The sequence below is a fragment of the Esox lucius genome, chromosome 7 (assembly GCF_011004845.1).
Source record: "Esox lucius isolate fEsoLuc1 chromosome 7, fEsoLuc1.pri, whole genome shotgun sequence".
Lineage (NCBI taxonomy): Eukaryota > Metazoa > Chordata > Actinopteri > Esociformes > Esocidae > Esox > Esox lucius.
This window is the reverse complement of record NC_047575.1, coordinates 49,455,299-49,480,708: the sequence shown is the minus strand read 5'-3', so window position 1 is coordinate 49,480,708 and position 25,410 is coordinate 49,455,299. Positions and strand designations below refer to the sequence as shown.

The following is a 25,410-nucleotide window of genomic DNA, read 5'->3' as shown; positions in this document are numbered from 1 at the left end:
AGAGACATCTCCAGTGTGTTGTGTTAACAGAGACATCTCCAGTGTGTTGTGTTAACAGAGACATCTCCAGTGTGTTGTGTGTTAACAGAGACATCTCGAATGTGTTGTGTGTTAACAGAGACATCTCCAGTGTGTTGTGTGTTAACAGAGACATCTCCAGTGTGTTGTGTTAACAGAGACATCTCCAGTGTGTTGTGTTAACAGAGACATCTCCAGTGTGTTGTGTGTTAACAGAGACATCTCCAGTGTGTTGTGTTAACAGAGACATCTCCAGTGTGTTGTGTGTTAACAGAGACATCTCCAATGTGTTGTGTGTTAACAGAGACATCTCCAATATGTTGGGTTATCAGAGACATCTCCAATGTGTTGTGTTAACAGAGACATCTCCAGTGTGTTGTGTGTTAACAGAGACATCTCCAGTGTGTTGTGTTAACAGAGACATCTCCAGTGTGTTGTGTGTTAACAGAGACATCTCCAATGTGTTGTGTGTTAACAGAGACATCTCCAATATGTTGGGTTATCAGAGACATCTCCAATGTGTTGTGTGTTAACAGAGACATCTCCAATGTGTTGTGTGTTAACAGAGACATCTCCAATATGTTGGGTTATCAGAGACATCTCCAATGTGTAGTGTGTTAACAGAGACATCTCCAATGTGTTGTGTGTTGACAGAGACATCTCCAATGTGTTGTGTGTTGACAGAGACATCTCCAATGTGTTGTGCTAACAAAGGCATCTTGTATGTTGTTTTAACAGAGACATCTCCAATGTGTTGTATTAAGAGACATCTCCAATGTGTTGTGTTAAGAGACATCTCCATTGTGTTGTGTTAACAAAGGCATCTCCAATGTGATGTGTTAACAGTGACATCTCCGGTGTTTTGTGTTAAGAGACATCTCTATTGTGTTTTGTTAACAGAGACATCTTCAAGATGTTGTGTTAACAGAGACATCTCCAATGTGTTGTGCTTACAAAGGCATCTCTAATGTGTTGTGTCAAAAGAGACATCTTCGAGATGTTGTGTTAACAGAGACATCTTCGAGATGTTGTGTTAACAGAGACATCTTCGAGATGTTGTGTTAACAGAGACATCTCCAATGTGTTGTGCTAACAAAGGCATCTCAAATGTTTTGTGCTAACAGAGACATCTTCAAGGTGTTGTGCGTTAAAACAGTCTTAACCTCCTCCTGCCCCCAATCTCTCTTCCTCCATCACTTTGTCATTATCTCTCAATATCTCTGATTTCTCCGTTCCTTTCGTCCTCTCTTTTTCCACCCTTTCCATTTCATTTCAATCCCTCCCTCCGATTGGTTCAGTCAGTGATCCAGACGTTGTTTAGAAGTTTGACCACCTCTTCATAGATTACAAACACTATGGCAACATCCAGACACACCCTGCCTAGTCTGGGAACTGTCCCCTTATAGAACCTGTAGACAGAGAGAAAGAGAGGGTGAGAGACAAAAGGAAACAAAGCCAGAGAGGCTTAGGAAGAGACAGAGGGTTAATACACTGCTCAAAAAATTAAGGGAACACGTAATCATCACAGTATAACACCAAGTCAAATCAACTTCTGGGACATCAATCTGTCCAGTTAGGAAGCATAAGCGATTGTGAATCAATGTCACTTGTTTTGGTGCAAATAAAAGTGACAACAGGTGCACTAGAGAGGCAACAGCAAGACAACCCCCAAAAAGAGAATGGTTTTGCAGGTGGTGGCCACAGACAAGTGTTCTCTCCTTATCCTTCCTGACTGATTTTTCTCTAGTTTTGTATTATGCAAGTGTCATTGTCACTATTGGTAGCACAAGGAGGTACCTGCAACCCATTCAGGTTGCACAGGTAGTCCAGCTCCTCCAGTATGGCATATCCATATGTGCCATCACAAGAAGGTTTGCTGTGTGTCCCAGTACAGTCTCCAGAGCATGATGGAGATTCCAGGAGACGGCCTTTACAAAAGGAGAGCTGGACAGGGCCGTAGAAGGCCACCAACCCAGCAGCAGGACCGGTATCTGCTCCTTCTGAGAAGGAACAGGAGGAGCACTGCCAGAGCCCTACAAAATGACCTCCAGTGGGCTACTGGTGTGCATGTCAGAAACAGACTCCATGAGGGAGGCATGAGGGTCTGACATCCTCTAGTGGGACCTGTGCTCGCAGCTCGATTGGCATTCGGCAGAGAACATCAGAATTGGCAGGTCCACCACTGGCACCCCGTTCTCTTCACAGATGAGAGCAGGTTCACATGTGTTAAATGTGAAAGAGCCTGAAGACGCTGTGGTGAATGTTATGCTACCTGCAACATCATGTAGCATGAACAGTTTGGTGGTGGGTCAGTGATGGTCTGGGGAGGCATATCCTTGGAGGGTTTCACAGACCTCCATGTGCTAACCAACGGTACCCTGGGTTCCTCCTGGTGCAGGACAATGGGGGAGTAAGCAGTTGGATGACGAAGGCATTGATGCCATTGAGACCCGATGTGTGATTTAAGTGTTCCCTTAATTTAGGTTATATAGAGACAGAGTTTAATATATAACTGTGTAGGGGGTTATATAGAGACAGAGGGTTAATATATAACTGTGTGTAGAGGGTTAAATGGAGACAGGGGGTTAATATATAACTGTGTGTAGAGGGTTAAATAGAGACAGAGGGTTAATATATAACTGTGTAGAGGGTTAAATAGAGACAGAGGGTTAATATATAACTGTGTAGAGGGTTAAACGGAGACAGAGGGTTAATATATAACTGTGTGTAGAGGGTTATATAGAGACAGAGGGTTAATATATAACTGTGTAGAGGGTTAAATAGAGACAGAGGGTTAATATATAACTGTGTGTAGAGGGTTAAATAGAGACAGAGGGTTAATATATAACTGTGTGTAGAGGGTTAAATAGAGACAGAGGGTTAATATATAACTGTGTGTAGAGGGTTAAATAGAGACAGAGGGTTAATATATAACTGTGTGTAGAGGGTTAAATAGAGACAGAGGGTTAATATATAACTGTGTGTAGAGGGTTAATATATAACTGTGTGTAGAGGGTTATATAGAGACAGAGGGTTAATATATAACTGTGTGTAGAGGGTTAAATAGAGACAGAGGGTTAATATATAACTGTGTGTAGAGGGTTAAATAGAGACAGAGGGTTAATATATAACTGTGTGTAGAGGGTTAAATAGAGACAGAGGGTTAATATATAACTGTGTAGAGGGTTAAATAGAGACAGAGGGTTAATATATAACTGTGTGTAGAGGGTTTCTCACGCCTGTGGCCCCTCCTTCTTGATGATCTGAAAGGCACAGTCCATGGTGCTGCTGTACCGGTGGGCATCCAAACCCTACACACACACACACACACACCCACACACGTAAATCCACCAGATAACACACATAGCATTCCAATCTAGACCACCATTCTGGTGTAGGTGTTTGTATAGGTGTGTATGTAGGTGTGTGTGTGTAGGTGTTTCTGTATTTACCTGCATCCTGGTCTTGACCACATCCAGAGGAGTGTTTCCAAACACGCTAGCAGCGCCGGCCGTCGCTCCGAACACTGCCGTGACGATAGGGTGCATCTCCCGCCGAGGGTCGTCTCCTAGGTAACACACCCTGGGGTCAGATTCACCTAATCGGTCTGGTGGTAAGTTTGACTGGTTGCCAACCAGACAGAGATTGGTCTAGAGACAGCAAGTGACCTATCCATCATGAACAACAGAGGCCTCATGGTCAGAAGGCTGATTTAGCTTGTACAGAAGGCTGATTTAGCATGGTCGGAAGGCTGATTTAGCATGGTCAGAAGGCTGATTTAGCATGGTCGGAAGGCTGATTTAGCATGGTCAGAAGGCTGATTTAGCATGGTCAGAAGGCTGATTTAGCATGGTCGGAAGGCTGATTTAGCATGGTCAGAAGGCTGATTTAGCATGGTCAGAAGGCTGATTTAGCGTGGTCGGAAGGCTGATTTAGCATGGTCAGAAGGCTGATTTAGCATGGTCAGAAGGCTGATTTAGCGTGGACAGAAGACTGATTTAGCATGGTCGGAAGACTGATTTAGCATGGTCGGAAGGCTGATTTAGCATGGTCGGAAGGCTGATTTAGCATGGTCGGAAGGCTGATTTGGCGTGGTCGGAAGGCTGATTTAGCATGTACAGAAGGCTGATTTAGCGTGGTCGGAAGGCTGATTTAGCATGTACAGAAGGCTGATTTAGCGTGGACAGAAGGCTGATTTAGCGTGGTCAGAAGGCTGATTTAGCATGGTGAGAAGGCTGATTTAGCATGGTCAGAAGGCTGATTTAGCATGGTCAGAAGGCTGATTTAGCGTGGACGGAAGACTGATTTAGCGTGATCGGAAGACTGATTTAGCGTGGTCGGAAGGCTGAATTAGCATGGTCGGAAGGCTGATTTAGCATGTACAGAAGGCTGATTTAGCATGGTCGGAAGGCTGATTTAGCGTGGACGGAAGGCTGATTTGGCATGGTCAGAAGGCTGATTTAGCATGGTTGGAAGGCTGATTTAGCATGGTCGGAAGGCTGATTTAGCGTGGACGGAAGGCTGATTTAGCGTGGACGGAAGGCTGATTTAGCGTGGACGGAAGGCTGATTTGGCATGGTCAGAAGGCTGATTTAGCATGGTCGGAAGGCTGATTTAGCGTGGACGGAAGGCTGATTTAGCATGTACAGAAGGCTGATTTAGCATGGTCAGAAGGCTGATTTAGCATGGTCGGAAGACTGATTTAGCATGGTCGGAAGGCTGATTTAGCATGTACAGAAGGCTGATTTAGCATGGTCGGAAGGCTGATTTAGCGTGGACGGAAGGCTGATTTGGCATGGTCAGAAGGCTGATTTAGCATGGTCAGAAGGCTGATTTAGCATGGTCAGAAGGCTGATTTAGCATGGTCAGAAGGCTGATTTAGCGTGGACAGAAGAGTGATTTAGCATGGTCGGAAGGCTGATTTAGCATGGTCGGAAGGCTGATTTAGCGTGGACAGAAGGCTGATTTAGCGTGGTCAGAAGGCTGATTTAGCGTGGTCAGAAGGCTGATTTAGCGTGGTCAGAAGGCTGATATAATGTGGACAGAAGGCTGATTTAGCGTGGTCAGAAGGCTGATTTAGCGTGGTCAGAAGGCTGGGAGAGACTTAATTGGCTGATCTCTCCTGATGACCCTATTAGTCATGTCAACCTGGTCAGCCAAACCACAACACTAGTGAAAAAGAAAACGTAATACTTCAAAGTAGAGATTGCATTAATGGCCCTGCAAGTGTGGGTCCTCTGCCTATCAAGGTGGACCTGTCTAACCCGTGACCTTTAACCCGTCTCACCTTTGTACCAGTTCCGCAGAGAGTTCATCACATAGAAGCGGATTGCCTGATTGGATCCCTGTTTAAGCACAGTCGCTGTTAAACCCTGGTATGTTCCCCGGACACCTAAACACACATATGGACAGGAAGACATAAACAGCGATGTTACAACACACATATGGACAGGAAGACATAAACAGCCATGTTACAACACACATATGGACAGGAAGACATAAACAGCCATGTTACAACACACATATGGACAGGAAGACATAAACAGCCATGTTACAACACACATATGGACAGGAAGACATAAACAGCCATGTTACAACACACATATGGACAGGAAGACATAAACAGCCATGTTACAACACACATATGGACAGGAAGACATAAACAGCCATGTTACAACACACATATGGACAGGAAGACATAAACAGCCATGTTACAACACACATATGGACAGGAAGACATAAACAGCCATGTTACAACACACATATGGACAGGAAGACATAAACAGCCATGTTACAACACACATATGGACAGGAAGACATAAACAGCCATGTTACAACACACATATGGACAGGAAGACATAAACAGCCATGTTACAACACACATATGGACAGGAAGACATAAACAGCCATGTTACAACACACGCATGGAAGCAGGAAGACATAGACAGCCATGTTACAACACACATATGGACAGGAAGACATAAACAGCCATGTTGCAACACACATATGGACAGGAAGACATAAACAGCCATGTTACAACACACATATGGACAGGAAGACATAAACAGCCATGTTACAACACACACATGGACAGGAAGACATAAACAGCCATCTTACAACACAAGCATGGAAGCAGGAAGCCACACTGCATGTGCAGTCATGAAGAGGGAGGCTTCTACTTTTCCATAATGTTCCTGATAAATCCTTATTAAAATCCTTATTATCTGTCTGTCTGCTCATCCTCTGTCATCCCTCTGCCTGCCTGCCTGCGTCTCTGCTCATCCATCTGTCTCCCTATCTGTCTGTCTGCCTGCCTGCCCATCCTTCTGTCTGTCTGTCTGCCTACATATCCTTCTGTGTCTGTCTGTCTGTCTGTCTGCCTGCCTATCCTTCTGTCTGTCTGTCTGTCTGTCTGCCTGCCCATCCTTCTGTCTGTCTGCCTGCCCATCCTTCTGCCTGTCTGTCTGCCTGCCCATCTTTCTGCCTGTCTTACCCTGGTCTTTGATAATCTCTCTGACTCCATGGAAGAAACCTCTGTAGCGGGGATTCAGGGAACACTGGTCATGGATGAATTTCACCTGTGGAGAGAATAAAAGGAAGAGAGGAAAAGAGGAGAAAAGAATAATAGAAAGCAGGAAAGAAAAGGAGTGAGGAAAGAAAAGGAGAGAAAAACAGAGAAACAGGGAAAAGGGGGGGGTAGGAGGGGAGGGGAAGTAAAGTTATGGAGGGGAGAGAAGAGAAGTAAAGAGGAGAGGAGAAGAAAGGAAAAGGAGGACAGGAGAGAAGTAAAGGGGAGAGAAGAAGAAAGGAAAAGGAGGACAGGAGAGAAAAGAAGAATAGAAAATGAAAGGGGAGCCCAATTAACAGTGAATTGTGGGTAACAACACATACAGACCCCACATTCCCCATAGTGTATCTAGGATCTCCATCCACCTTTAGCGTTTCCATTGGACAAACGACCACGATGGCCTCTGCTATGCCCGCCCCCAGGCCACACCATAGGCTGCGGGTGTTGTCTAGGCGACCAGTCGAGTCACGCATCGTGTTTGCTAACACCTCGAAAGTCCCAAACCTGGAGGCAGAAGAAAAAGTGAGAGAGTTTTTATCAGAAAACTTTATATACCAAGTATATAATACAGTGGGGAGAACAAGTATTGATTAACTGCCGATTTTGCAGGTTTTCCTACTTACAAAGCATGTAGAGGTCTGAAATTTCTATCATAGGTACACTTCAACTGTGAGAGACGGAAAAAAATACAGAAAATCACATTGTATGATTTTTTTATAATTTATTTGCATTTTATTTAGGGGTGTAACGATCCATCTACTACGTCGATGTATCGATATATATTCCTATGATCCAACTACATCGATCTGTGCTCAGCAAGTTGGCCTTCCGGACGACATATATCGTTCTAACATCGTTTTAAAATCAATCGATTGTATCGATACTAGGAAATAACCCATTGGATTTAAGCGCGTCAGACTTTATAGGAATGTTTTTTCTTAGCACTTTAATGATAAAGGCGATAAACGTTACTCGATTCAGTCTGCCTATCCTTGACGTCATCGCCCCGGGCCAGCAGCAGCGCAAAGACAACAAAACAGCATGGCAGAGGAGAAGCCGACGAGCGATAAGTGTTGGTTGCACTTCATTTTTGATATTAGTACTGTATTTGTATTATTTCTATGTTGAAAAACAACAGCAAAAGTAGCAGGTAAACCTACTGTTAATTCAACCTGAAGAGATGTTGGTTGCGCTTTATTTTTGATATTAATATAGTAGTATTTTTATGTTGAAAAACAAAAGCACAAGTAGCAGGTAAACCTACTGTTGAAATGTTGGTTGCACTTACTGTACTTTTATTGAAAATGTATTGAATATTGAAAATGAGAGCAGAACATTTTAACTTCCTGTTAATTCAAGTGTTGGTTGCACTTTATTCAAATAAAATGTGAATGCATTTGCCATTAATTGTGGTTTACTTGTTTGTTTATATCCATAATTAATTGATACCTGATTCCCTTACAAGAAACAACAGGAATCTAGGAAACTTCACCTGCACTGTCCAGTATCCAGGTATTTATTTCAGTCAAACGGGTTGAATTTTTGGCTGAAAAGATACTGAATCGATTTCCAGTCACTGAATCGTTTCGGATCGTATCGTTCTAAATGAACCATTATCGGCCTTGAATCGTATCGACAACCACGAATCGTGATACGAATCGAATCGTGGTTAAAATGAATCGTTACACCCCTAATTTTATTGCATGACATAAGTATTTGATCACCTACCAACCAAAAAGAAATCCGGCTCTCACAGACCTGTTAGTTTTTATTTAAGAAGCCCTCCTGTTCTCCACTCATTACCTGTATTAACTGCACCTGTTTGAACTCGTTACCTGTATAAAAGACACCTGTCCACACACTCAATCAAACAGACTCCAACCTCTCCACAATGGCCAAGGCCAGAGAGTTGTGTAAGGACATCAGGGTTAAAATTGTAGACCTGCACAAGGCTGGGATGGGCTACAGGACAATAGGCAAGCAGCTTGGTGAGAAGGCAACAACTGTTGGCGCAATTATTAGAAAATGGAAGAAGTTCAAGATGATGGTCAATCTCCCTCGGTCTGGGGCTCCATGCAAGATCTCACCTTGTAGGGCATCAATAATCATGAGGAAGGTCAGCCCAGAACTACACAGCAGGACCTGGTCAATGACCCGAAGAGAGCTGGGACCACAGTCTCAAAGAAAACCATAAGTAACACACAACGCCATCATGGATTAAAATCCTGCAGTGCACGCAAGGTCCCCCTGCTCAAGCCAGCGCATGTCCAGGCCTGTCTGAAGTTTGCCAATGACCATCTGGATGATCCAGAGGAGGAATGGGAGAAGGTCATGTGGTCTGATGACACAAAAATAGAGCTTTTTGGTCTAAACTCCACTCGTTGTGTTTGGAGGAAGAAGAAGAATGAGTACAACCCCAAGAACACCATCCCAACCGTGAAGCATGGAGGTGTGGCTCCGTAAGAAGCATCTCAAGGTCCTGGAGTGGCCCAGCCAGTCTCCAGACCTGAACCCAATAGAAAATCTTTGGAGGGAGCTGAAAGTCTGTATTGCCCAGCGACAGCCCCGAAACCTGAAGGATCTGGAGAAGGTCTGTATGGAGGAGTGGGCCAAAATCCCTGCTGCAGTGTGTGCAAACCTGGTCAAGAACTACAGGAAACGTATGATCTCTGTAATTGCAAACAAAGGTTTCTGTACCAAATATTGAGTTCTGCTTTTCTGATGTATCAAATACTTATGTCATGCAATAAAATGAAAAATAATTACTTAAAAATCATACAATGTGATTTTCTGGATTTTTGTTTGGATTGTCTTTCACAGTTGAAGTGTACCTATGATAGAAATTAGACTTCTACATGCTTTGTAAGTGGGAAACACTGCCGATGTTGCAGGTTATCAAATACTTGTTCTCCCCACTGTATAATTAAGACTTATTGTTTATGTGACAGTGTTCAAATGGAATACTATGATAGGGTTAGGTATTGTCACACAGTTAGGTCTGGAAATATTTGGACACTGACAATTTTCATAATTTTGTCTCTGTACGCCACCACAATGGATTTGAAATGAAACAACCAAGCTTTAATTCAAGGGTTTGAACATAAATATTTTAAGAAACGTTTAGGAATTGCAACCATTTTCATATACAGTCCCCTTATTTTAGCGGCTCAAATGTAACTGGACAAATGAACAATCATAAATAATAATACTTTGTTGAGAATCCTTTGCAGGCACTGACTGCTTGGAATTTGTTTGTGGGTCTTTCTGCCTTAAGTTTTGTCTTTAGCAAGTGAAATGCATGCTCGATCTGGTTGAGATCAGGTGATTGACTCAGCTATTGCAGAATATTCTACTTCTTTGCTTTAAAAAACTCCTGGGTTGCTTTCGCAGTATATTTTGGGTCATTGTCCATCTGTAAAGTGAAGTGCCTTCCAATCAACTTCACTGAATTTGGCTGAATCGGAGCAGACAATATATCCCTACACACTTCAGAATTCCCCCAGCGTCTTCTGTCTTCTGTCACAGACATGATTCTAGGCCTCCAAATCATACGGAACATTTCTTTGAATCAAATAACCCGCTGGCGTTTGCCCTCGCAGTCATGGGCCCCGAACACACCGTGACCTACGAGGTGAGGTGGACTCAATGATGGAGGGGTAGAACTGAACCAGAACCACCCGGGTGTAGACTACACAGGCAATGTACGCTGCGCTCAGCCTTCCGTGTCACCGTCAGAGATGGATGACAGTCACCCGAACCGGACGAGACCCGACCGACAGCCTTGACCGTTCTCATCAATCCTGAGGGGGAGTGACGGCGGAGGGCGGTCAGCCTCCTCACGGTGAGACCAGGTGTCAGTGGCAAACTGGAGCAGCTTGACAGATGCCTGGTTAGAGGAGCGGTCGTGTGTGTAGAGAGTAGAGGAGCAGTGAGAGCAGCCGTGCAGCACCCCTCATTGCCTCTATTGCTTTAGGCTTCTCGTGATTTTTTTCATCCGATCTAACAAACAGATCCCTGATAAAATAAAGAAAAATAAAGCAACAGTACAGGGAACCAAAGACTCAGAACAGAAAGAGTTGGAACGATAGAAGGTGGTACGATGCCATTGACTCAATGGAAAAACAGAGCGCTGAGACTGAGATGTAGCCGACAGAACCTATAACAACACATTACCTCAGAATTCTGCCAAATCCTTCCATTAGAGGTTGATAGTTTTGACAAAATACTTATTAAACTAAATGATGAACTGGCTTCCAGATCCAGTGTCAGTAATGTACGTGGAGAAGTTGTCGGTCGCAGGGTTTGAGGAAGAAATTAGTTTCATTACTCAAGTTCAAACGCTGCATTTTAAACAAACTGAGCATGGTGTTATTATTGATTTTATTTGTACTACCAGAAAAATATTGCCTTTTATTTTTTGTAACTGGAAAACCAAACCACGTTGATAGTTTACTCCTCACTCCCCTCCTTAAGTCCTTGGTACCAAATGTATAGAAGAAACGGGAACGTCTAGAGCCAACATTAGCATAAATCACCAGTGTAGCCCTGGTACCGGGGGAAACACCAGTGGAAATGGGGCATAAGAGAGTTGGGAACGGGTTTCCCTGCTCATGGTGCTGTGACCTGTGGGTGCCATCTCAGAGACAGAGGGTGTTTGGGTCGTACCGTACTGCAGCTTTGGGAATGGATCCATACAGGAGAGAGCTGAGACCTCGATATAAACCTCTATATCCATGATCCTGGACCGTCAATTTAACACAGTCTCCTGCACAAAGACACATACATCATTACACAACATATATAGGTTCCTGTATCTAGAGGTATAAGGGCTGTTACCATATCTAAAGTATCAGGGTTGTTACCGTATCTACAGGTATCAAGGTTGTTACTGGATCTACATTTATCAGGGTTGTTACCGTGTCTACAGTTATCCGGGTTGTTACTGGATCTACATTTATCAGGGTTGTTGCAGTATCTAGAGGTAACAGGATTGTTACCATATCTATAGGTATCAGGGTTGTTGCAGTATCTATAGGTAACAAGGTTGTTACTGGATCTACAGGTATCAGGGTTTTTACCGGATCTACAGGTATCAGGGTTGTTACCGTATCTACAGGTAACAGGATTGTTACCATATCTATAGGTATCAGGGTTGTTACCGTATCTACAGGTATCAGGGTTGTTACCGTATCTACAGGTATCAGGGTTGTTACCGTATCTACAGGTATCAGGGTTTTTACCGGATCTATAGGTATCAGGGTTGTTACCGTATCTACAGGTAACAGGATTGTTACCATATCTATAGGTATCAGGGTTGTTACCGTATCTACAGGTATCAGGGTTGTTGCAGTATCTATAGGTAACAGGATTGTTACCATATCTATAGGTATCAGAGTTGTTACTGGATCTATAGGTATCAGGGTTGTTGCAGTATCTATAGGTATCAGGGTTGTTGCAGTATCTATAGGTGTCAGGGTTGTTACCGTATCTACAGGTATCAGGGTTGTTAGCGTATCTATAGGTGTCAGGGTTGTTACTGTACCTATGCCTCTGTATCTGGGAGGGTTGGCTCGCTCATCCAGCTGCAGCTGAGTCTTCACATACTCTGTAGGGAAGGTGATGCATATCTCAATCCCCCCCGCTAGTCCCCCTGGTAAGAAAAGGGATAGGAGTAAGAGAGATGCTTTTCATTAGCTGATGATCTGTACAAGTTGTATCTGGTGTTGATTCTAAGGTTATATCTAATGGTGTATCTAGTGTTGATTCTAAGGTTATATCTAATGGTGTATCTAGTGTTGATTCTAAGGTTATATCTAATGGTGTATATTGTTATATCTAGCATTATAGTTACAGTTGTGTCTGATATTGTATTTGCTGTAATTTTGTTTGTTGTACATGGTATTTTATCTGGTTTTATATTTAGAGTTGTATCTTGTATTGTGTGTGATGGTCTATCTAGTCTTATGCCTCATGCTTTATCTAGTGTATCTAAGGTTGTATATAGTGGTGTGTATAGTGGCATATCTAATGTTGTATCTATTGTTTTATGTACTATTCATCCGAACTCAATGTCAATACTGAAGTCCCTTAAAGCTTGAAGAACAAAATGATCGCTGTATTACCTAGTGAAAGTGAGGCAATCTTCTCAAACATATGGTTATGAATAATCAGGGGGAAAACAATGCAATTGACTTTAAAACACGTAACTATTAACTTAAAGATTCGAAGCCTAACATGAGGTACACTGAAGACTGATATTGACTGATATATTACACATTCCTACATGCAAATATAATTTACAATTGAATCTGCTGTAGCCTTACAGCGTAAGATAGCTGCTGTGGATACCACGATACCAGGCATATAATGTGGTTAAGCAGTGAGACAAGAGCTATAGCTTTGAAATAAGCCATAGCAACGCAGGTCGTGTAAATAAATCACTTCAGCCGGGAGGTTTTAAACACAACTCCGCTACAGTACTGTGTCTGCTTCTTCTCAGTGACCGGTAAGATGACAGATTGCAGATGATGCAGATCCACCGGATGATCTCTGTCAGCCTCTAGTAGAAATACAGCATTCTGCTAACGTTGGCTAGCAAGCTACTGCTCTGCAATGAATGTGCCTCTGCTATACAAGTCTCGCAGAATATTAGCTATACAGTACAGTACCTAGCAAGTTTCAGCTGCTGCATTCACCTGCTAAAATAGCCTTCCCCGGGTGAGTGACTTTCCTTCCTCCGGCCGCTGCAGCCGCCAACGTCCTTCTAGCGGAGTAGGTGTGGTAGATCCCCGGGTCAAGCTTGTTCCTGGTGATCCCAGCCCCGAGACCAGGGGACGTGGGGCTGATGGCCGGCTGTAGAACGGGGGAGTGTGGGGTCTTGGAGCATCCTGGTCCATGCCTGAAAGCCCCACTTTCACACGGCCCATCAGACACAGAAAACGGCTTCAGTAACGACGACATAGCTAGCAGACACTCCGGCTGAAGATTTGGGTTAATTCAATCAGCAATAGCAAGCTAACTTGCTAAACCAATTCATTCAGTGACACAGTCTGTCAGAACCCGGTCAACAACACAGACACGCGCAGCAAAGTCGTTTAAAGTTCATTAATATTATAATCAGGTTCATGCAAGGGGGAAGCCCATTGGCTAAGACATCAAATTTACCTAATTTATCCATCATGTGAATATTCAAGCTTTTGTGGACCAATGGTGTTGCCGCAACAGACAACGATCCAGTGGGCTCACCTCTGAAACTCATGTCATGGAGTCGTCTGATTGGTCAGTTTCCAAACAATTGGAACGTGTTGGTGGGATATTACAATTAAGAAATACCGTTAGATGATTTTAAGGAGGTAATTCGGTCATTTTGCACTTGAGCAAAATGACCGAATTACGGGAATTATGGGACTTTTTCAAATAATACTTTTATTTTAAGCTCCTGTTTTGTACTGTATGTGTAATATGCTGTTTATATGCTCTTTATATGTGCAAAATTTAGAAGTAGAATCACCATTATATCTTCATATTTCTCAACCATGTTATTCCAAGTTTAGAAATGTGATTTTGATGACATAGAGCATACATAACATAGTACGCAGTATTCAGGGACTGTGATGGCTCAACAATGACTATTTTCAAAACAGTGGCTAAAACCCACAAAATGTATCTTTAAACTGTACTGCTTCTACAACCCCGTTTACCAAAAAGAGAGGGACACTGAGTAAAATGTAAAAAAAAAACAGAATGCAATGATGTGCAAATCATTTAAACCCCATATTCACTAGAAAATAGCACAAAGACGACATATCAAATGTTGAAACTGAAACATTTTATTGTTTCTTGCAAAATATATGCCCACTTTAAGTTTGATGCCAGCAACACATTTAAAAAAAGTTGAGACAGAGGCAACAAAAGACTGGAAAAGTTGTGTAATGCTAAAAAACTAAACCTGGTGGAATATCACACTACTAATTAGGTCGATTAGCAACAGGTCAGTAACATGATTGGGTATTAAAAGATCATTCCAGAGAGGATGTGTCTGTCAGAGGTAAAGATGGGGAGGGGTTCACCACTCTGTGAAAGACTGTGTGGGCAAATAGTGCAACAATTTAAGAATAAAGTTTTTCAACGTAAAATTGCAAAGAGTTTGGGGAGCTCATCATCTACAGTACATAATATCATTAAAAGATTCAGAGAATCCGGAGAAATCTCTGTACGCAAGGGTCAAGGGACAAGGCTGAGAACCAATACTGGATGGCTGTGATCTTCAGGCCCTCAGACGGCACTGCATTAAAAAAGACACTATTCTGTAGTCAATATCACTGCATGAGCTAAGGAAAACGTCTAAACTCCATTGTCTGTGAACACAGTACGTCACTGCATCCACAAAAGCTAATCCAGAACCACTGCAGCCTTCGCTGGGCCCAAGCTCATTTAAGATGGACTGAAGTGAAGTAGAAAACTGTCCTGTGGTCTGACAAATCAAAATTTGAAATTATTTACAAAGCTTTACAAAGTCTGATAGGGATGTTTTCAGTTGATGCATGTACAGGTCTACCTCAGGAATCTCATTGTTGCTATCCCAGCATTTCAGCTGCACATTCTACCTTCAATTTGTCGTCATGCACATTTAGAATGTTCATTTGTACTTGCATTTGCCTTCATTGCACATCTATACATCCCACTTGTAACATACATTAGGCTTAATACTTGTAAATACTTAATACTTGTACATTTCTGCCCTCTTCTATTTGCAATTCTGTTTAGATGCTAATTGCATTTTGTTGTACTGTCCTTGTACTGTTCAATTATAACAACGTTGAATCTAATCCCATCTGACAATAAACTTAGACTAAGGCCTATTTCAGCAAGACAAATCCCATTCTGCATATATTACAGTACAACAGCATGGCTCGCTAGTAAAAAGTAAAAGGTGCTAAACTGGCGTGCCTGCAGTCCAGACCGAAACAAAGGAACAAGTGTGCAATAAGAACAGCAGCAACAAATAGTACTGAAATGATATTATATAACACTATATAAGGAAAACATGGTACATGTTATTGGATATGTATGGTAAATAGTAGAAACATTTGAATGGATCTCCTGCACAATGAAGAACCTGTTAATGTCCTCCTGTCAACTGAATATATCTCCACAACATCATCCCAGCCAGTCTTCAACAACATCAGTCCAGCTTGTCTACAACATCATCAGTCCAGCTTGTCTTCAACAGCCCAGTCCAGCTTGTCTTCAACAGCCCAGTCCAGCTTGTCTTCAACAGCCTAGCCCAGCCTGTCTTCAACAACACAGTTCTGCCTGTCTTCAGCAACAAAGTTCAGCCTGTCTTCAACAACACAGTCCTGCCTGTCTTCAACAACACAGCCCAGCCTGTCTTCAACAACACAGCCCAGCCTGTCTTCAACAACACAGCCCAGCCTGTCTACAACAACATCAGTCCTGCCTAAGCTTCATTCAGTGTTTGCTTCAATGGTTGCTATCCATCCCACGTCATGGATCATATTGTTGGCTTGTGTCTTTAAATAGTGATCTAAATGTGACCCCATGCTGCCCCACCCCCCAGGTCAACAATCCTCACCCCACCGCCCCAGGTCACGAATCCTCACCCCACCCCACAGTCTCCCCTCCTCACCCCACCCCCCCAGTCTCCCTTCCTCACCCCACCCCCGGTCTAGAAGGGAGGAGGGAGTCTGGGAGGGAGGGGGGAGATAGGAGGGAGTCTGGGAGGGAGGGGGGAGATAGTCTCTACATAACCAATCTGTTAAGTATTCCTGATTTTCATATTACTTTAACTACAGTATATGCACTGTTAAAGACTTTATACAATTAATCGATGAACATATTAAATGTATTTGTTCATTGTTATTGTATAGGATCATTGTATTGTTTTCTTTAGCATTGTTAAAGTCATGGTTTAGGGCCATGAATGTATCTCAGCAACTTTAGAAACTGCTAAAGAACCCTAAGCTCACTTCTTCACACCCACTTCTTCAAAGACAAACTAAGCTGCTATCTGGTCACATTCTGGATCAGTTTAATCTCTTTGTATCTGTATGGGTGTATCACTGTATTTACTGAAATTCAATGTCTCACCACTCTACAGTGCCTCTTAAAACATTCACCCTCCTTGAACTTTTCTACATTTTATTGTGTTGCAGCGTGAAATCAAAATGTATTTCATTAGGAGCCCTAAGGAACACAATAACCTCCATAAATGTCAAAGAGAACCAGAAACCACGCTAGTCTAGTTCAACCAGCCCGTAATAAAAGGTGATGAAAATGTTTGCCCTCCCCTGAATTCGAACCCAGGTCCCCCACATAAGAGACTGTGTCTTTAACCACTACATCACGGAGATACACTTCTGCTGAGAGTTGGTTTTGTCATGCATTAACATCACGCCGAGTTTGAATATGTCGCTAAATGCCATTAAGCATTGTGTTAAACCGAGTAGCGTTTCTTACATCCACCACAAATAGCATCTATGACCTGTATAGCTTTTGCCACTGGCCGTTTTAACAGCTTATTAGCCATTCATGAATGACATTGATACAATAACTATAAATATGGGGGATGATAACTGACATTTCCGTCAAGTGAAAAGATGAGAGAATCAGGTAGCCAGTGAAGTGTTTGTCTATCCTGAACAAATCCTCATGCATAATTCGAAAATCCACCAGAAATAATTGCAATACAACAGTTTTATTTTAGGCTTCCTTTAAAGTAGCAACTGAAGGTTGTAGCCAGTTAAGTTTTTGTATGTTACAGTATCTACCAATACTGAATTTTTCGGCATGTAAAAAGACAAAAGAATCGTGTAGCCAGCAAAGTTTTTATCTGTCCCGAACAAATTGTAAGGCATCATTTGTTTTGACTGTGACGGGAGTCAAAACAAATGATGCCTTACAGAACCTATTATTCTATAGTCCACATCTGTTTAACAAGTGTCTGGCACTCACTCAGAGACATTTACTCTTCTAGGCCAGCTCCACTTACGTGGTCTGGCAAAAATTAAATCTACACATTTTTCAAAAAGTATTAATACAACTATAATAATTGATTGCATAAGCATCTCCCCATTTGGCAACAACTACAGTCTATTTGGTTATGTCCCTTGCAGCATTGCATATCTGGACACTTCTGGACACTTCTTCTTTATAAAACTGCTAAATATCTGTGAAGTTGGATGGGGATCTTTGGTTATCAGCAAGTTGTTACTCTATCCTCAGTTGTACTGGGGTCTATGCTTTGACTGGGCACACCAGAACATTGACCTTTTTTATTTAAGGCACTCCAGTGTGTTTTTAGCTGTATGTTTGGGGTCATTGTCCTGCTGGAAGATTAATCATCTCACTAATCCCAGGTCTCTTGCAGATTTCAGCAGGTTTTTGTCCAGGATTTCTCTGTACTTTACTGCATCCATTTTGCCCCTATTTTCCAGGCCGTGACGCAGAGTAACATCGCCATAGCATGATGCTGCCACCACCATGCATCACGGGAGAGATGGGGTTCAGAGGATGATTTTAGTCTTGCATCAAACATAAGAGCACAGCTTTGACATTCAACTAGTTACGTGAATTCTGAAGACATTTGGTTGCACCACAACTCACTCAACTGTTACTCCACTACTACTATTGTTGCTACTGTTACTCCACTACTACTACTACAGTTACTCCACTACCACTTCTATTATTACTACTACTACTGTTACTACTACTACTACAGTTACTCCACTACCACTTCTAGTACTATTAGTACTACTACTACTACTACAGTTACTCCATTACCAAGTTTGGAAAAAGTAGTAAAAACTTCTCAGAGTCTGGTATAACAGTTGATTATTTCAAGTTTAATTACATGGATCCACGGGTACAATCACTTTCACAAAACAGAGTGTACAGTGGATATAAAAAGTCTACACACCCCTGTTAAAATGCCAGGCTTTTGTGATGTAAAAGTATGAGACAAAAATAAACCATGTCAGAACTTTTTCCACTTTTAATGTGACCTATAATGTGAACAATTAAATTGAAAATCAAATTGAAATCTTCGAAGGGGAAAAATGAAAAACAAAAACCTTAAAATAACCTGGTTGCATAAGTGTGCACACCCTTTTATAACTGGGGATGTGGCTGTGTTCAGAATTAACCAATCACATTCAAACTCATGTTAAATAGAAGTCATTACACACCTGCCATCATTTAAAGTGATCAATCACAAATAAAGTTCAGCTGTTCTAGTAGGATTGTCCTGACATTTTTTTTGTTGCATTTCAGAGCAAAAGCCATGGTCCGCATAGAGCTTCCAAAGCATCAGAGGGATCTCATTGTTGAAAGATATCAGTCAGGAGAAGGGTACAAAATAATTTCCATTAGATATACCATGGAACACAGTGAAGACAGTCATCGTCAAGTGGAGAAAATAAGGCACAACAGAGACATTACCAAGAACTGGATGTCCCTCCAAAATTGGTGAAAAGACGAGAAGAAAACTGATCAGGGAGGCTTCCAAGAGGCCTGCAGCAACATTAAAGGAACTGCAGGTATTTCTGGCAAGTACTGGCTGTGTGCTACAGTGGGGAGAACAAGTATTTGATACACTGCCGATTTTGCAGGTTTTCCTACTTACAAAGCATGTCTGTAATTGTAATCATAGGTACACTTCAACTGTGAGAGACGGAATCTAAAACAGAAATTGTATGATTTTTAAGTAATTAATTAGCATTTAATTGCATGACATAAGTATTTGATACATCAGAAAAGCAGAACTTAATATTTGGTTCAGAAACCTTTGTTTGCAATTACAGAGATCATACGTTTCCTGTAGTTCTTGACCAGGTTTGCACACACTGCAGCAGGGATTTTGGCCCAGTCCTCCATACAGACCTTCTCCAGATCCTTCAGGTTTTGGGGCTGTCGCTGGGCGATACAGACTTTCAGCTCCCTCCAAAGATTTTCTATTGGGTTCACCACCAAATACATGTACTCTTCCTCCTCATCCACCACCTCTGACATGTAATCTTCTCCTCTGCCTCAGACCTGTGCCTTCTGTGTCCACTGAAATGAGTTATATTTTGGACAATTGGTTTGATCCGATCATTAGTAACATGTGTGAACTATTTTGAGTCACTGTATGTAAATGATGACAACGGTGTTGTAGTTTTGTAAAATTCTTGCCACTGTGTTAAAAATTTTGCAACACAAATGCATCACCGTGCGAAACGTGATTTAGTGAGTGAGAATGTGTTTAGAGTTTTGCTAACAGAGTGAATGCTATTTCCAAATGGTGTCTAACTATTTGAATTTGTTTGAGGTTTTGGTTCAGAGAATGGGGTTTCGTGTTTTAGCAATTACTGACCTGTTGCCAATTGACCTAACTCATTTTGTGATATTCCACCAGGTTTAGTTTTTTTGCATTACACAACTTTTCAAGTTTTTTGTTCAATCAATCAGTCAGTCAAATTTATTCATAAAGCCCTTTTTACAACAGCCGTTGTCACAAAGTGCTTTTACAAAAACACCTAGCCTTAAACCCCAAGGAGCAAATAACAGTAGTGTTGAATTTCAGTGGCTAGAAAAAACTCCCTAAGAATGCCGAAATTTAGGAAGAAACCTAGAGAGGACCCAGGCTCATAGGGTTTTACTGTTATAAGTTAACAGTAAAACCTTAAAATCAGCCCTAACCCTAACAGGCAGCCAGTGTAAGGACGCTAGTACAGGAGTAATGTGTTCAAATTTCTGTTCTAGTTAGGATTCTAGCAGCCATGTGCAGCACTAATTGAACTGTATTTATAGATTTTTCAGGGTAACCGGAAAGAAGAGCAGTGCAGTAATCTAGTCTAGAAGTAACAAAAGCATGGATTCATTTTTCTGCATCAGTTTTTGATAAAAAAATTAAGATTTTTGCAATGTTTAGAAGATGAAAATAAGCAACTCTTGAGACATATTTTATGTTCATCAAAGGAGAGGTCAGGGTTAAGGGTAACGCCAAGGTTTTTTACAGTTTTTTGGGATACGACCATGCAGCCGTCGAGGTTCACAGTGAGATCTGCTAACAACGCTCTTTGTTTCTTGGGTCCTAAAACGAGCATTTCTGTTTTCCTTGAGTTTAAGAGCAAGAAGTTCTCTGTCATCCACTTCCTAATATCTGAAACACATGCTTCCAAAGTAGCAAATTTTGGGGCTTCTCCATGCTTCATTAAAATATATAACTGTGTCATCAGCATAACAGTGAACATTTTATATCGCCCAGAGTTCTCATATATAGTGAGAACAGTAATGGGCCCAGAACCGAGCCTTGAGGAACACCAAAATATACCTTTGACTTGTCAGAGGATATGCCATCCACACTAACAAACTGATATCTTTCAGATAAGATTTAAACCATGCTAGAACATGTCCACGTAGCCCAATATGGGTTTCCAGTCTCTAAGAGAAGGGAGTGATCAATAGTGTCAAAAGCAGCACTGAGATCAAGAAGCAACAGGACGGATGCAGAACCTTTGTCTGAGGCCATTAGAAGGTCATTTGTTACCTTCACGAGTGCAGTCTCAGTACTATGATGGGATCTGAAACCGGCCTGGAGCATTTCATAAATGTTATTTATCTTCAGGAAGGCATTAAGTTGTTGAGAAACACATTTTTCTATGATTTTTGAGAGGAACGGGAGGTTCGATATTGGCCTATAATTGTTTGATATATTCTGGGTCCAGATTAGATCTTTTGAGAACAGGCTTAATTTTCCCAAAAAGTTGTGAGTTTGGTACACATCCAAAGGAAAGGGAGCAATTTATTATGTTCAACATTGGCTGACCTAGCACAGGAAATAGCTCCTTAAGTAATTTTGTTGGAATCGGGTCTAGCTGACAGTTTGTGGGTTTAGAACTCATTACAAATCTAGTGAATGTGAATTGTCCCCATTGACACCTGGTCAGGGAGGTTCAGGACATTTTTGGGACAACTGAGATTTTGAGGACCATAACTATTAAAGGAGTCAGTTATTTGTTTTCTAATAGTGATAATCCTTTTATCAAAGTAGTTCATGTATTCATTATAACTAAAGTGAAGATCCACTTCACTTGTTGAGCTTTGCTTTTTTGTTAACTTTGAACTGTATCGAAGATACATTTTGGATTGTTTATGTTCACCTCAATCAGGTTGGAGAAATAAGCTGATCGAGCAGACGTGAGTGATTTTTGGTATTGTAGTGTACTGTCTATCCAGGCTAGTCTGAATACTTCCAACTTGGTGGAGCGCGATTTTCGCTCCAATTTTCTGGAGCTCTAGTATTGTCTGTGTACCAGGGAGCAAGTTTCTTGTTGCGTATTTCTTTAGTTTTTAGTGGTGCAACCGTATCTAAAGTATTTCGCAGTGTTGAGTTAAGATCCTCGATTTGATCGTTTACGGATTTATTTACTCTGTCGTGGATGAGCGAACTTATTTGTAGTCTGAGAATTTATAGTACGGCTTTTGAAATTCATTGTTGGCGGAGAGCAAGTGGATTTCTTGTTTTAACGGTAAATGTAATAAGACAGTGATCCGATAATCCAGGATTTTTGGGGGAAATGATTAAATCTACAATATCTATTTCTCGTGACAGGACTAGATCTAAAGTGTGATTGTGGCAATGTGCTGGATCTGAGACATGTTGGATAAAATCCATTGAGTCTATTATGGCTTCAAAGGCTTTTTGAAGAGGATCATTGGACTTTTCCATAGGAATATTGAAATTGCCAAAAATTTGATTACTATCTGCCATGACTAAAAGGTTAGACAATAATTCTGGGAACTCACTGAGGAACATTGTGTCTATAAATAGTAGCTACGTTAAACGATTTATCGGCCTGGTTAACTTTCATGAGTAAAAAAAAATCTGTGATGTGTTTGAGAGTACATTTATATTTACTGTAATAAATATTAGCAACAACCCTCCGTTTCGGGATGCACGAGGGATATAATTAGTATAACTAGGAGAGGCCTCATTTAGGGCAGTGAATTCATCAGGGTTTAGCCACGTTTCACATAAACCAATAACATTTAGTTTATGATCAGAGATTAATTCATCATCATCATCATCATCATCTTCTTCCGCTTCATCCGGGGCCGGGTCGCGGGGGCAGCAGTCTAAGCAGGGATGCCCAGACTTCCCTCTCCCCAGACACTTCCTCCAGCTCTTCCGGGGGGACACCGAGGCGTTCCCAGGCCAGCCGGGAGACATAGTCCCTCCAGCGTGTCCTAGGTCTTCCCCGGGGTCTCCTCCCGGGGGGACGGGACCGGAACACCTTCCCTGGAAGGCGTTCCGGAGGCATCCGAAACAGATGCCCAAGCCACCTCAGCTGACCCCTCTCGATGTGGAGGAGCAGCGGCTCTACTCCGAGCTCCTCCCGGGTGACCGAGCTTCTCACCCTATCTCTAAGGGAACGCCCAGCCACCCTGCGGAGAAAGCTCATTTCGGCCGCCTGTATCCGGGATCTTGTCCTTTCGGTCATGACCCAAAGCTCATGACCATAGGTGAGAGTAGGAACGTAGATTGACCGGTAAATCGAGAGCTTCGCCTTGCGGCTCAGCTCTTTCTTCACCACGACAGACCGATACATCGACCGCATTACTGCAGAAGCTGCACCGATCCGTCTGTCAATCTCCCGTTCCATCCTTCCCTCACTCGTGAACAAGACCCCTAGATACTTAAACTCCTCCACTTGAGGCAGGCACTCTCCACCAACCTGAAGTGAGCAAGCCACCCTTTTCCGACTGAGGACCATGGCCTCAGATTTGGAGGTACTGATTCTCATCCCCACCGCTTCACACTCGGCTGCAAACCGTCCCAGCGCATGCTGAAGGTCCTGGTTTGAAGAGGCCAACACGACAACATCATCCGCAAAGAGCAGAGACGAAATCGTGTGGTCCCCAAACCTGACACCCTCCGGCCCCTGGCTGCGCCTAGAAATTCTGTCCATAAAAATTATGAACAGAACCGGTGACAAAGGGCAGCCCTGCCGGAGTCCAACATGCACTGGGAACAAGTCTGACTTACTGCCGGCAATGCGGACCAAGCTCCTGCTTCGGTCGTACAGGGACCTGACAGCCCTTAGCAAAGGACCCAGGACCCCATATTCCCGAAGCACTCTCCACAGGATGCCGCGAGGGACACAGTCGAATGCCTTCTCCAAATCCACAAAACACATGTGGATTGGTTGGGCAAACTCCCATGAACCCTCCAACACCCCGTAGAGGGTATAGAGCTGGTCCAGTGTTCCACGGCCCGGACGAAAACCACACTGTTCCTCCTGAATCCGAGGTTCTACTATCGGCCGTATTCTCCTCTCCAGAACCCTGGCATAGACTTTCCCGGGGAGGCTGAGAAGTGTGATCCCCCTGTAGTTGGAACACACCCTCCGGTCCCCCTTCTTAAAAAGAGGGACCACCACCCCGGTCTGCCATCCCAAAGGCACTGTCCCCGACCGCCACGCGATGTTGCACAGGCGTGTCAACCAAGACAGCCCCACAACATCTGTGACTAGCACAGAAGTCCAATAACTGAACACCACTCGGGTTCAGATCAGGGGGGCCGTTCCTCCCAATCACACCCCTCCAGGTGTCACTGTCGTTGCCCACGTGGGCGTTGAAGTCCCCCAGTAGAACGATAGAGTCCCCAGTTGGAGCACTTTCCAGCACCCCTCCCAGAGACTCCAAGAAGGTCGGGTACTCTGCACTGCCGTTCGGCCCATAGGCACAAACAACAGTGAGAGACCTATCCCCGACCCGAAGGCGCAGGGAAACGACCCTCTCGTTCACCGGGGTAAACTCCAACACATGGCGGCAGAGCTGGGGAGCTATAAGCAAACCCACACCAGCCCGCCGCCTCTCACCATGGGCAACTCCAGAGTGGTGAAGAGTCCATCCTCTCTCAAGGAGTGTGGTTCCAGAGCCCAAGCCGTGCGTAGAGGTGATTCCGACTACCTCCAGTCGGAACCTCTCAACCTCACGCACTATCTCAGGCTCCTTCCCCGCCAGCGAGGTGACGTTCCACGTCCCTAGAGCTAGTTTCCGTGTCCAGGGATCGGGTTGCCTAGGCCCCTGCCTTCGACTGCCGCCCGATCCTCTACGCACCGACCCCTTATGGTCCCTCCTGTGGGTGGTGAGCCCACGGGAAGGCGGCCCCACGTCGCTCCTTCGGGCTATGCCCGGCCGGGCCCCATGGGGAAAGGCCCGGCCACCAGGCGCTCGCGTGCGAGCCCCAACCCCGGGCCTGGCTCCAGGGTGGGGCCCCGGCTGCGCCATACCGGGCGACGTCACGGAACTCAAATAATTATTCATCATTAAGGGGTGTTTTGAACCGCTCTTAGTCTGACCCGTCGCCTAGGACCTGTTTGCCTTGGGAGACCCTACCAGGGGCATATAGCCCCAGACAACATAGCTCCTAGGGTCACTCGGGTACTCAAACCCCTCCACCACGTTAAGGTGGCAGTTCATGGAGGTTCTTCCAACTCTCTGCACAGCATAATGATTAAAATGTTCCTCACCAGCCTTTGTCTTTACATATGGGGAGGTCAGCAGACCCTGATAACCTCAGGGATCTAAAGGGTTCATACTGAGAAGGTTTGAGATGTAGTTTGGCCCTGAAGCATTGAGTAACAATATCTTAAAATATATTCTAGGAGAAACAAGGAGCCAGTGCTGAGACTTTATGTAATGTGCAGATAATGCAAGTTCTTGTGCTGCTGTTTAGACATCGATGTAGGGTATTACCTCACAAAAGGACTGACGAGTTTATCCAAGTGCTGGAGCGGGAGGACTGAGATACCGGGGTG

General features: G+C 43.3%; 1 protein-coding gene across 1 annotated transcript; it reads right to left on the bottom strand.

Moving 5' to 3' along the window:
• Positions 1–608: 608 nt before the first annotated feature.
• On the bottom strand, positions 609–13,660 carry slc25a1a (solute carrier family 25 member 1a). The gene is made up of 9 exons (XM_013131758.4): positions 13,282–13,660; positions 12,129–12,236; positions 11,252–11,351; positions 6,952–7,090; positions 6,512–6,596; positions 5,306–5,410; positions 3,471–3,586; positions 3,256–3,329; positions 609–1,427 (listed from the first exon to the last, which is right to left on the bottom strand). Exons 1-9 carry the CDS (start codon positions 13,544–13,546, stop codon positions 1,313–1,315), a joined length of 1,107 nt encoding a protein of 368 aa, XP_012987212.2. The 5' UTR covers positions 13,547–13,660; the 3' UTR covers positions 609–1,312.
• Between the last annotated feature and the right edge of the window lie 11,750 nt (positions 13,661–25,410).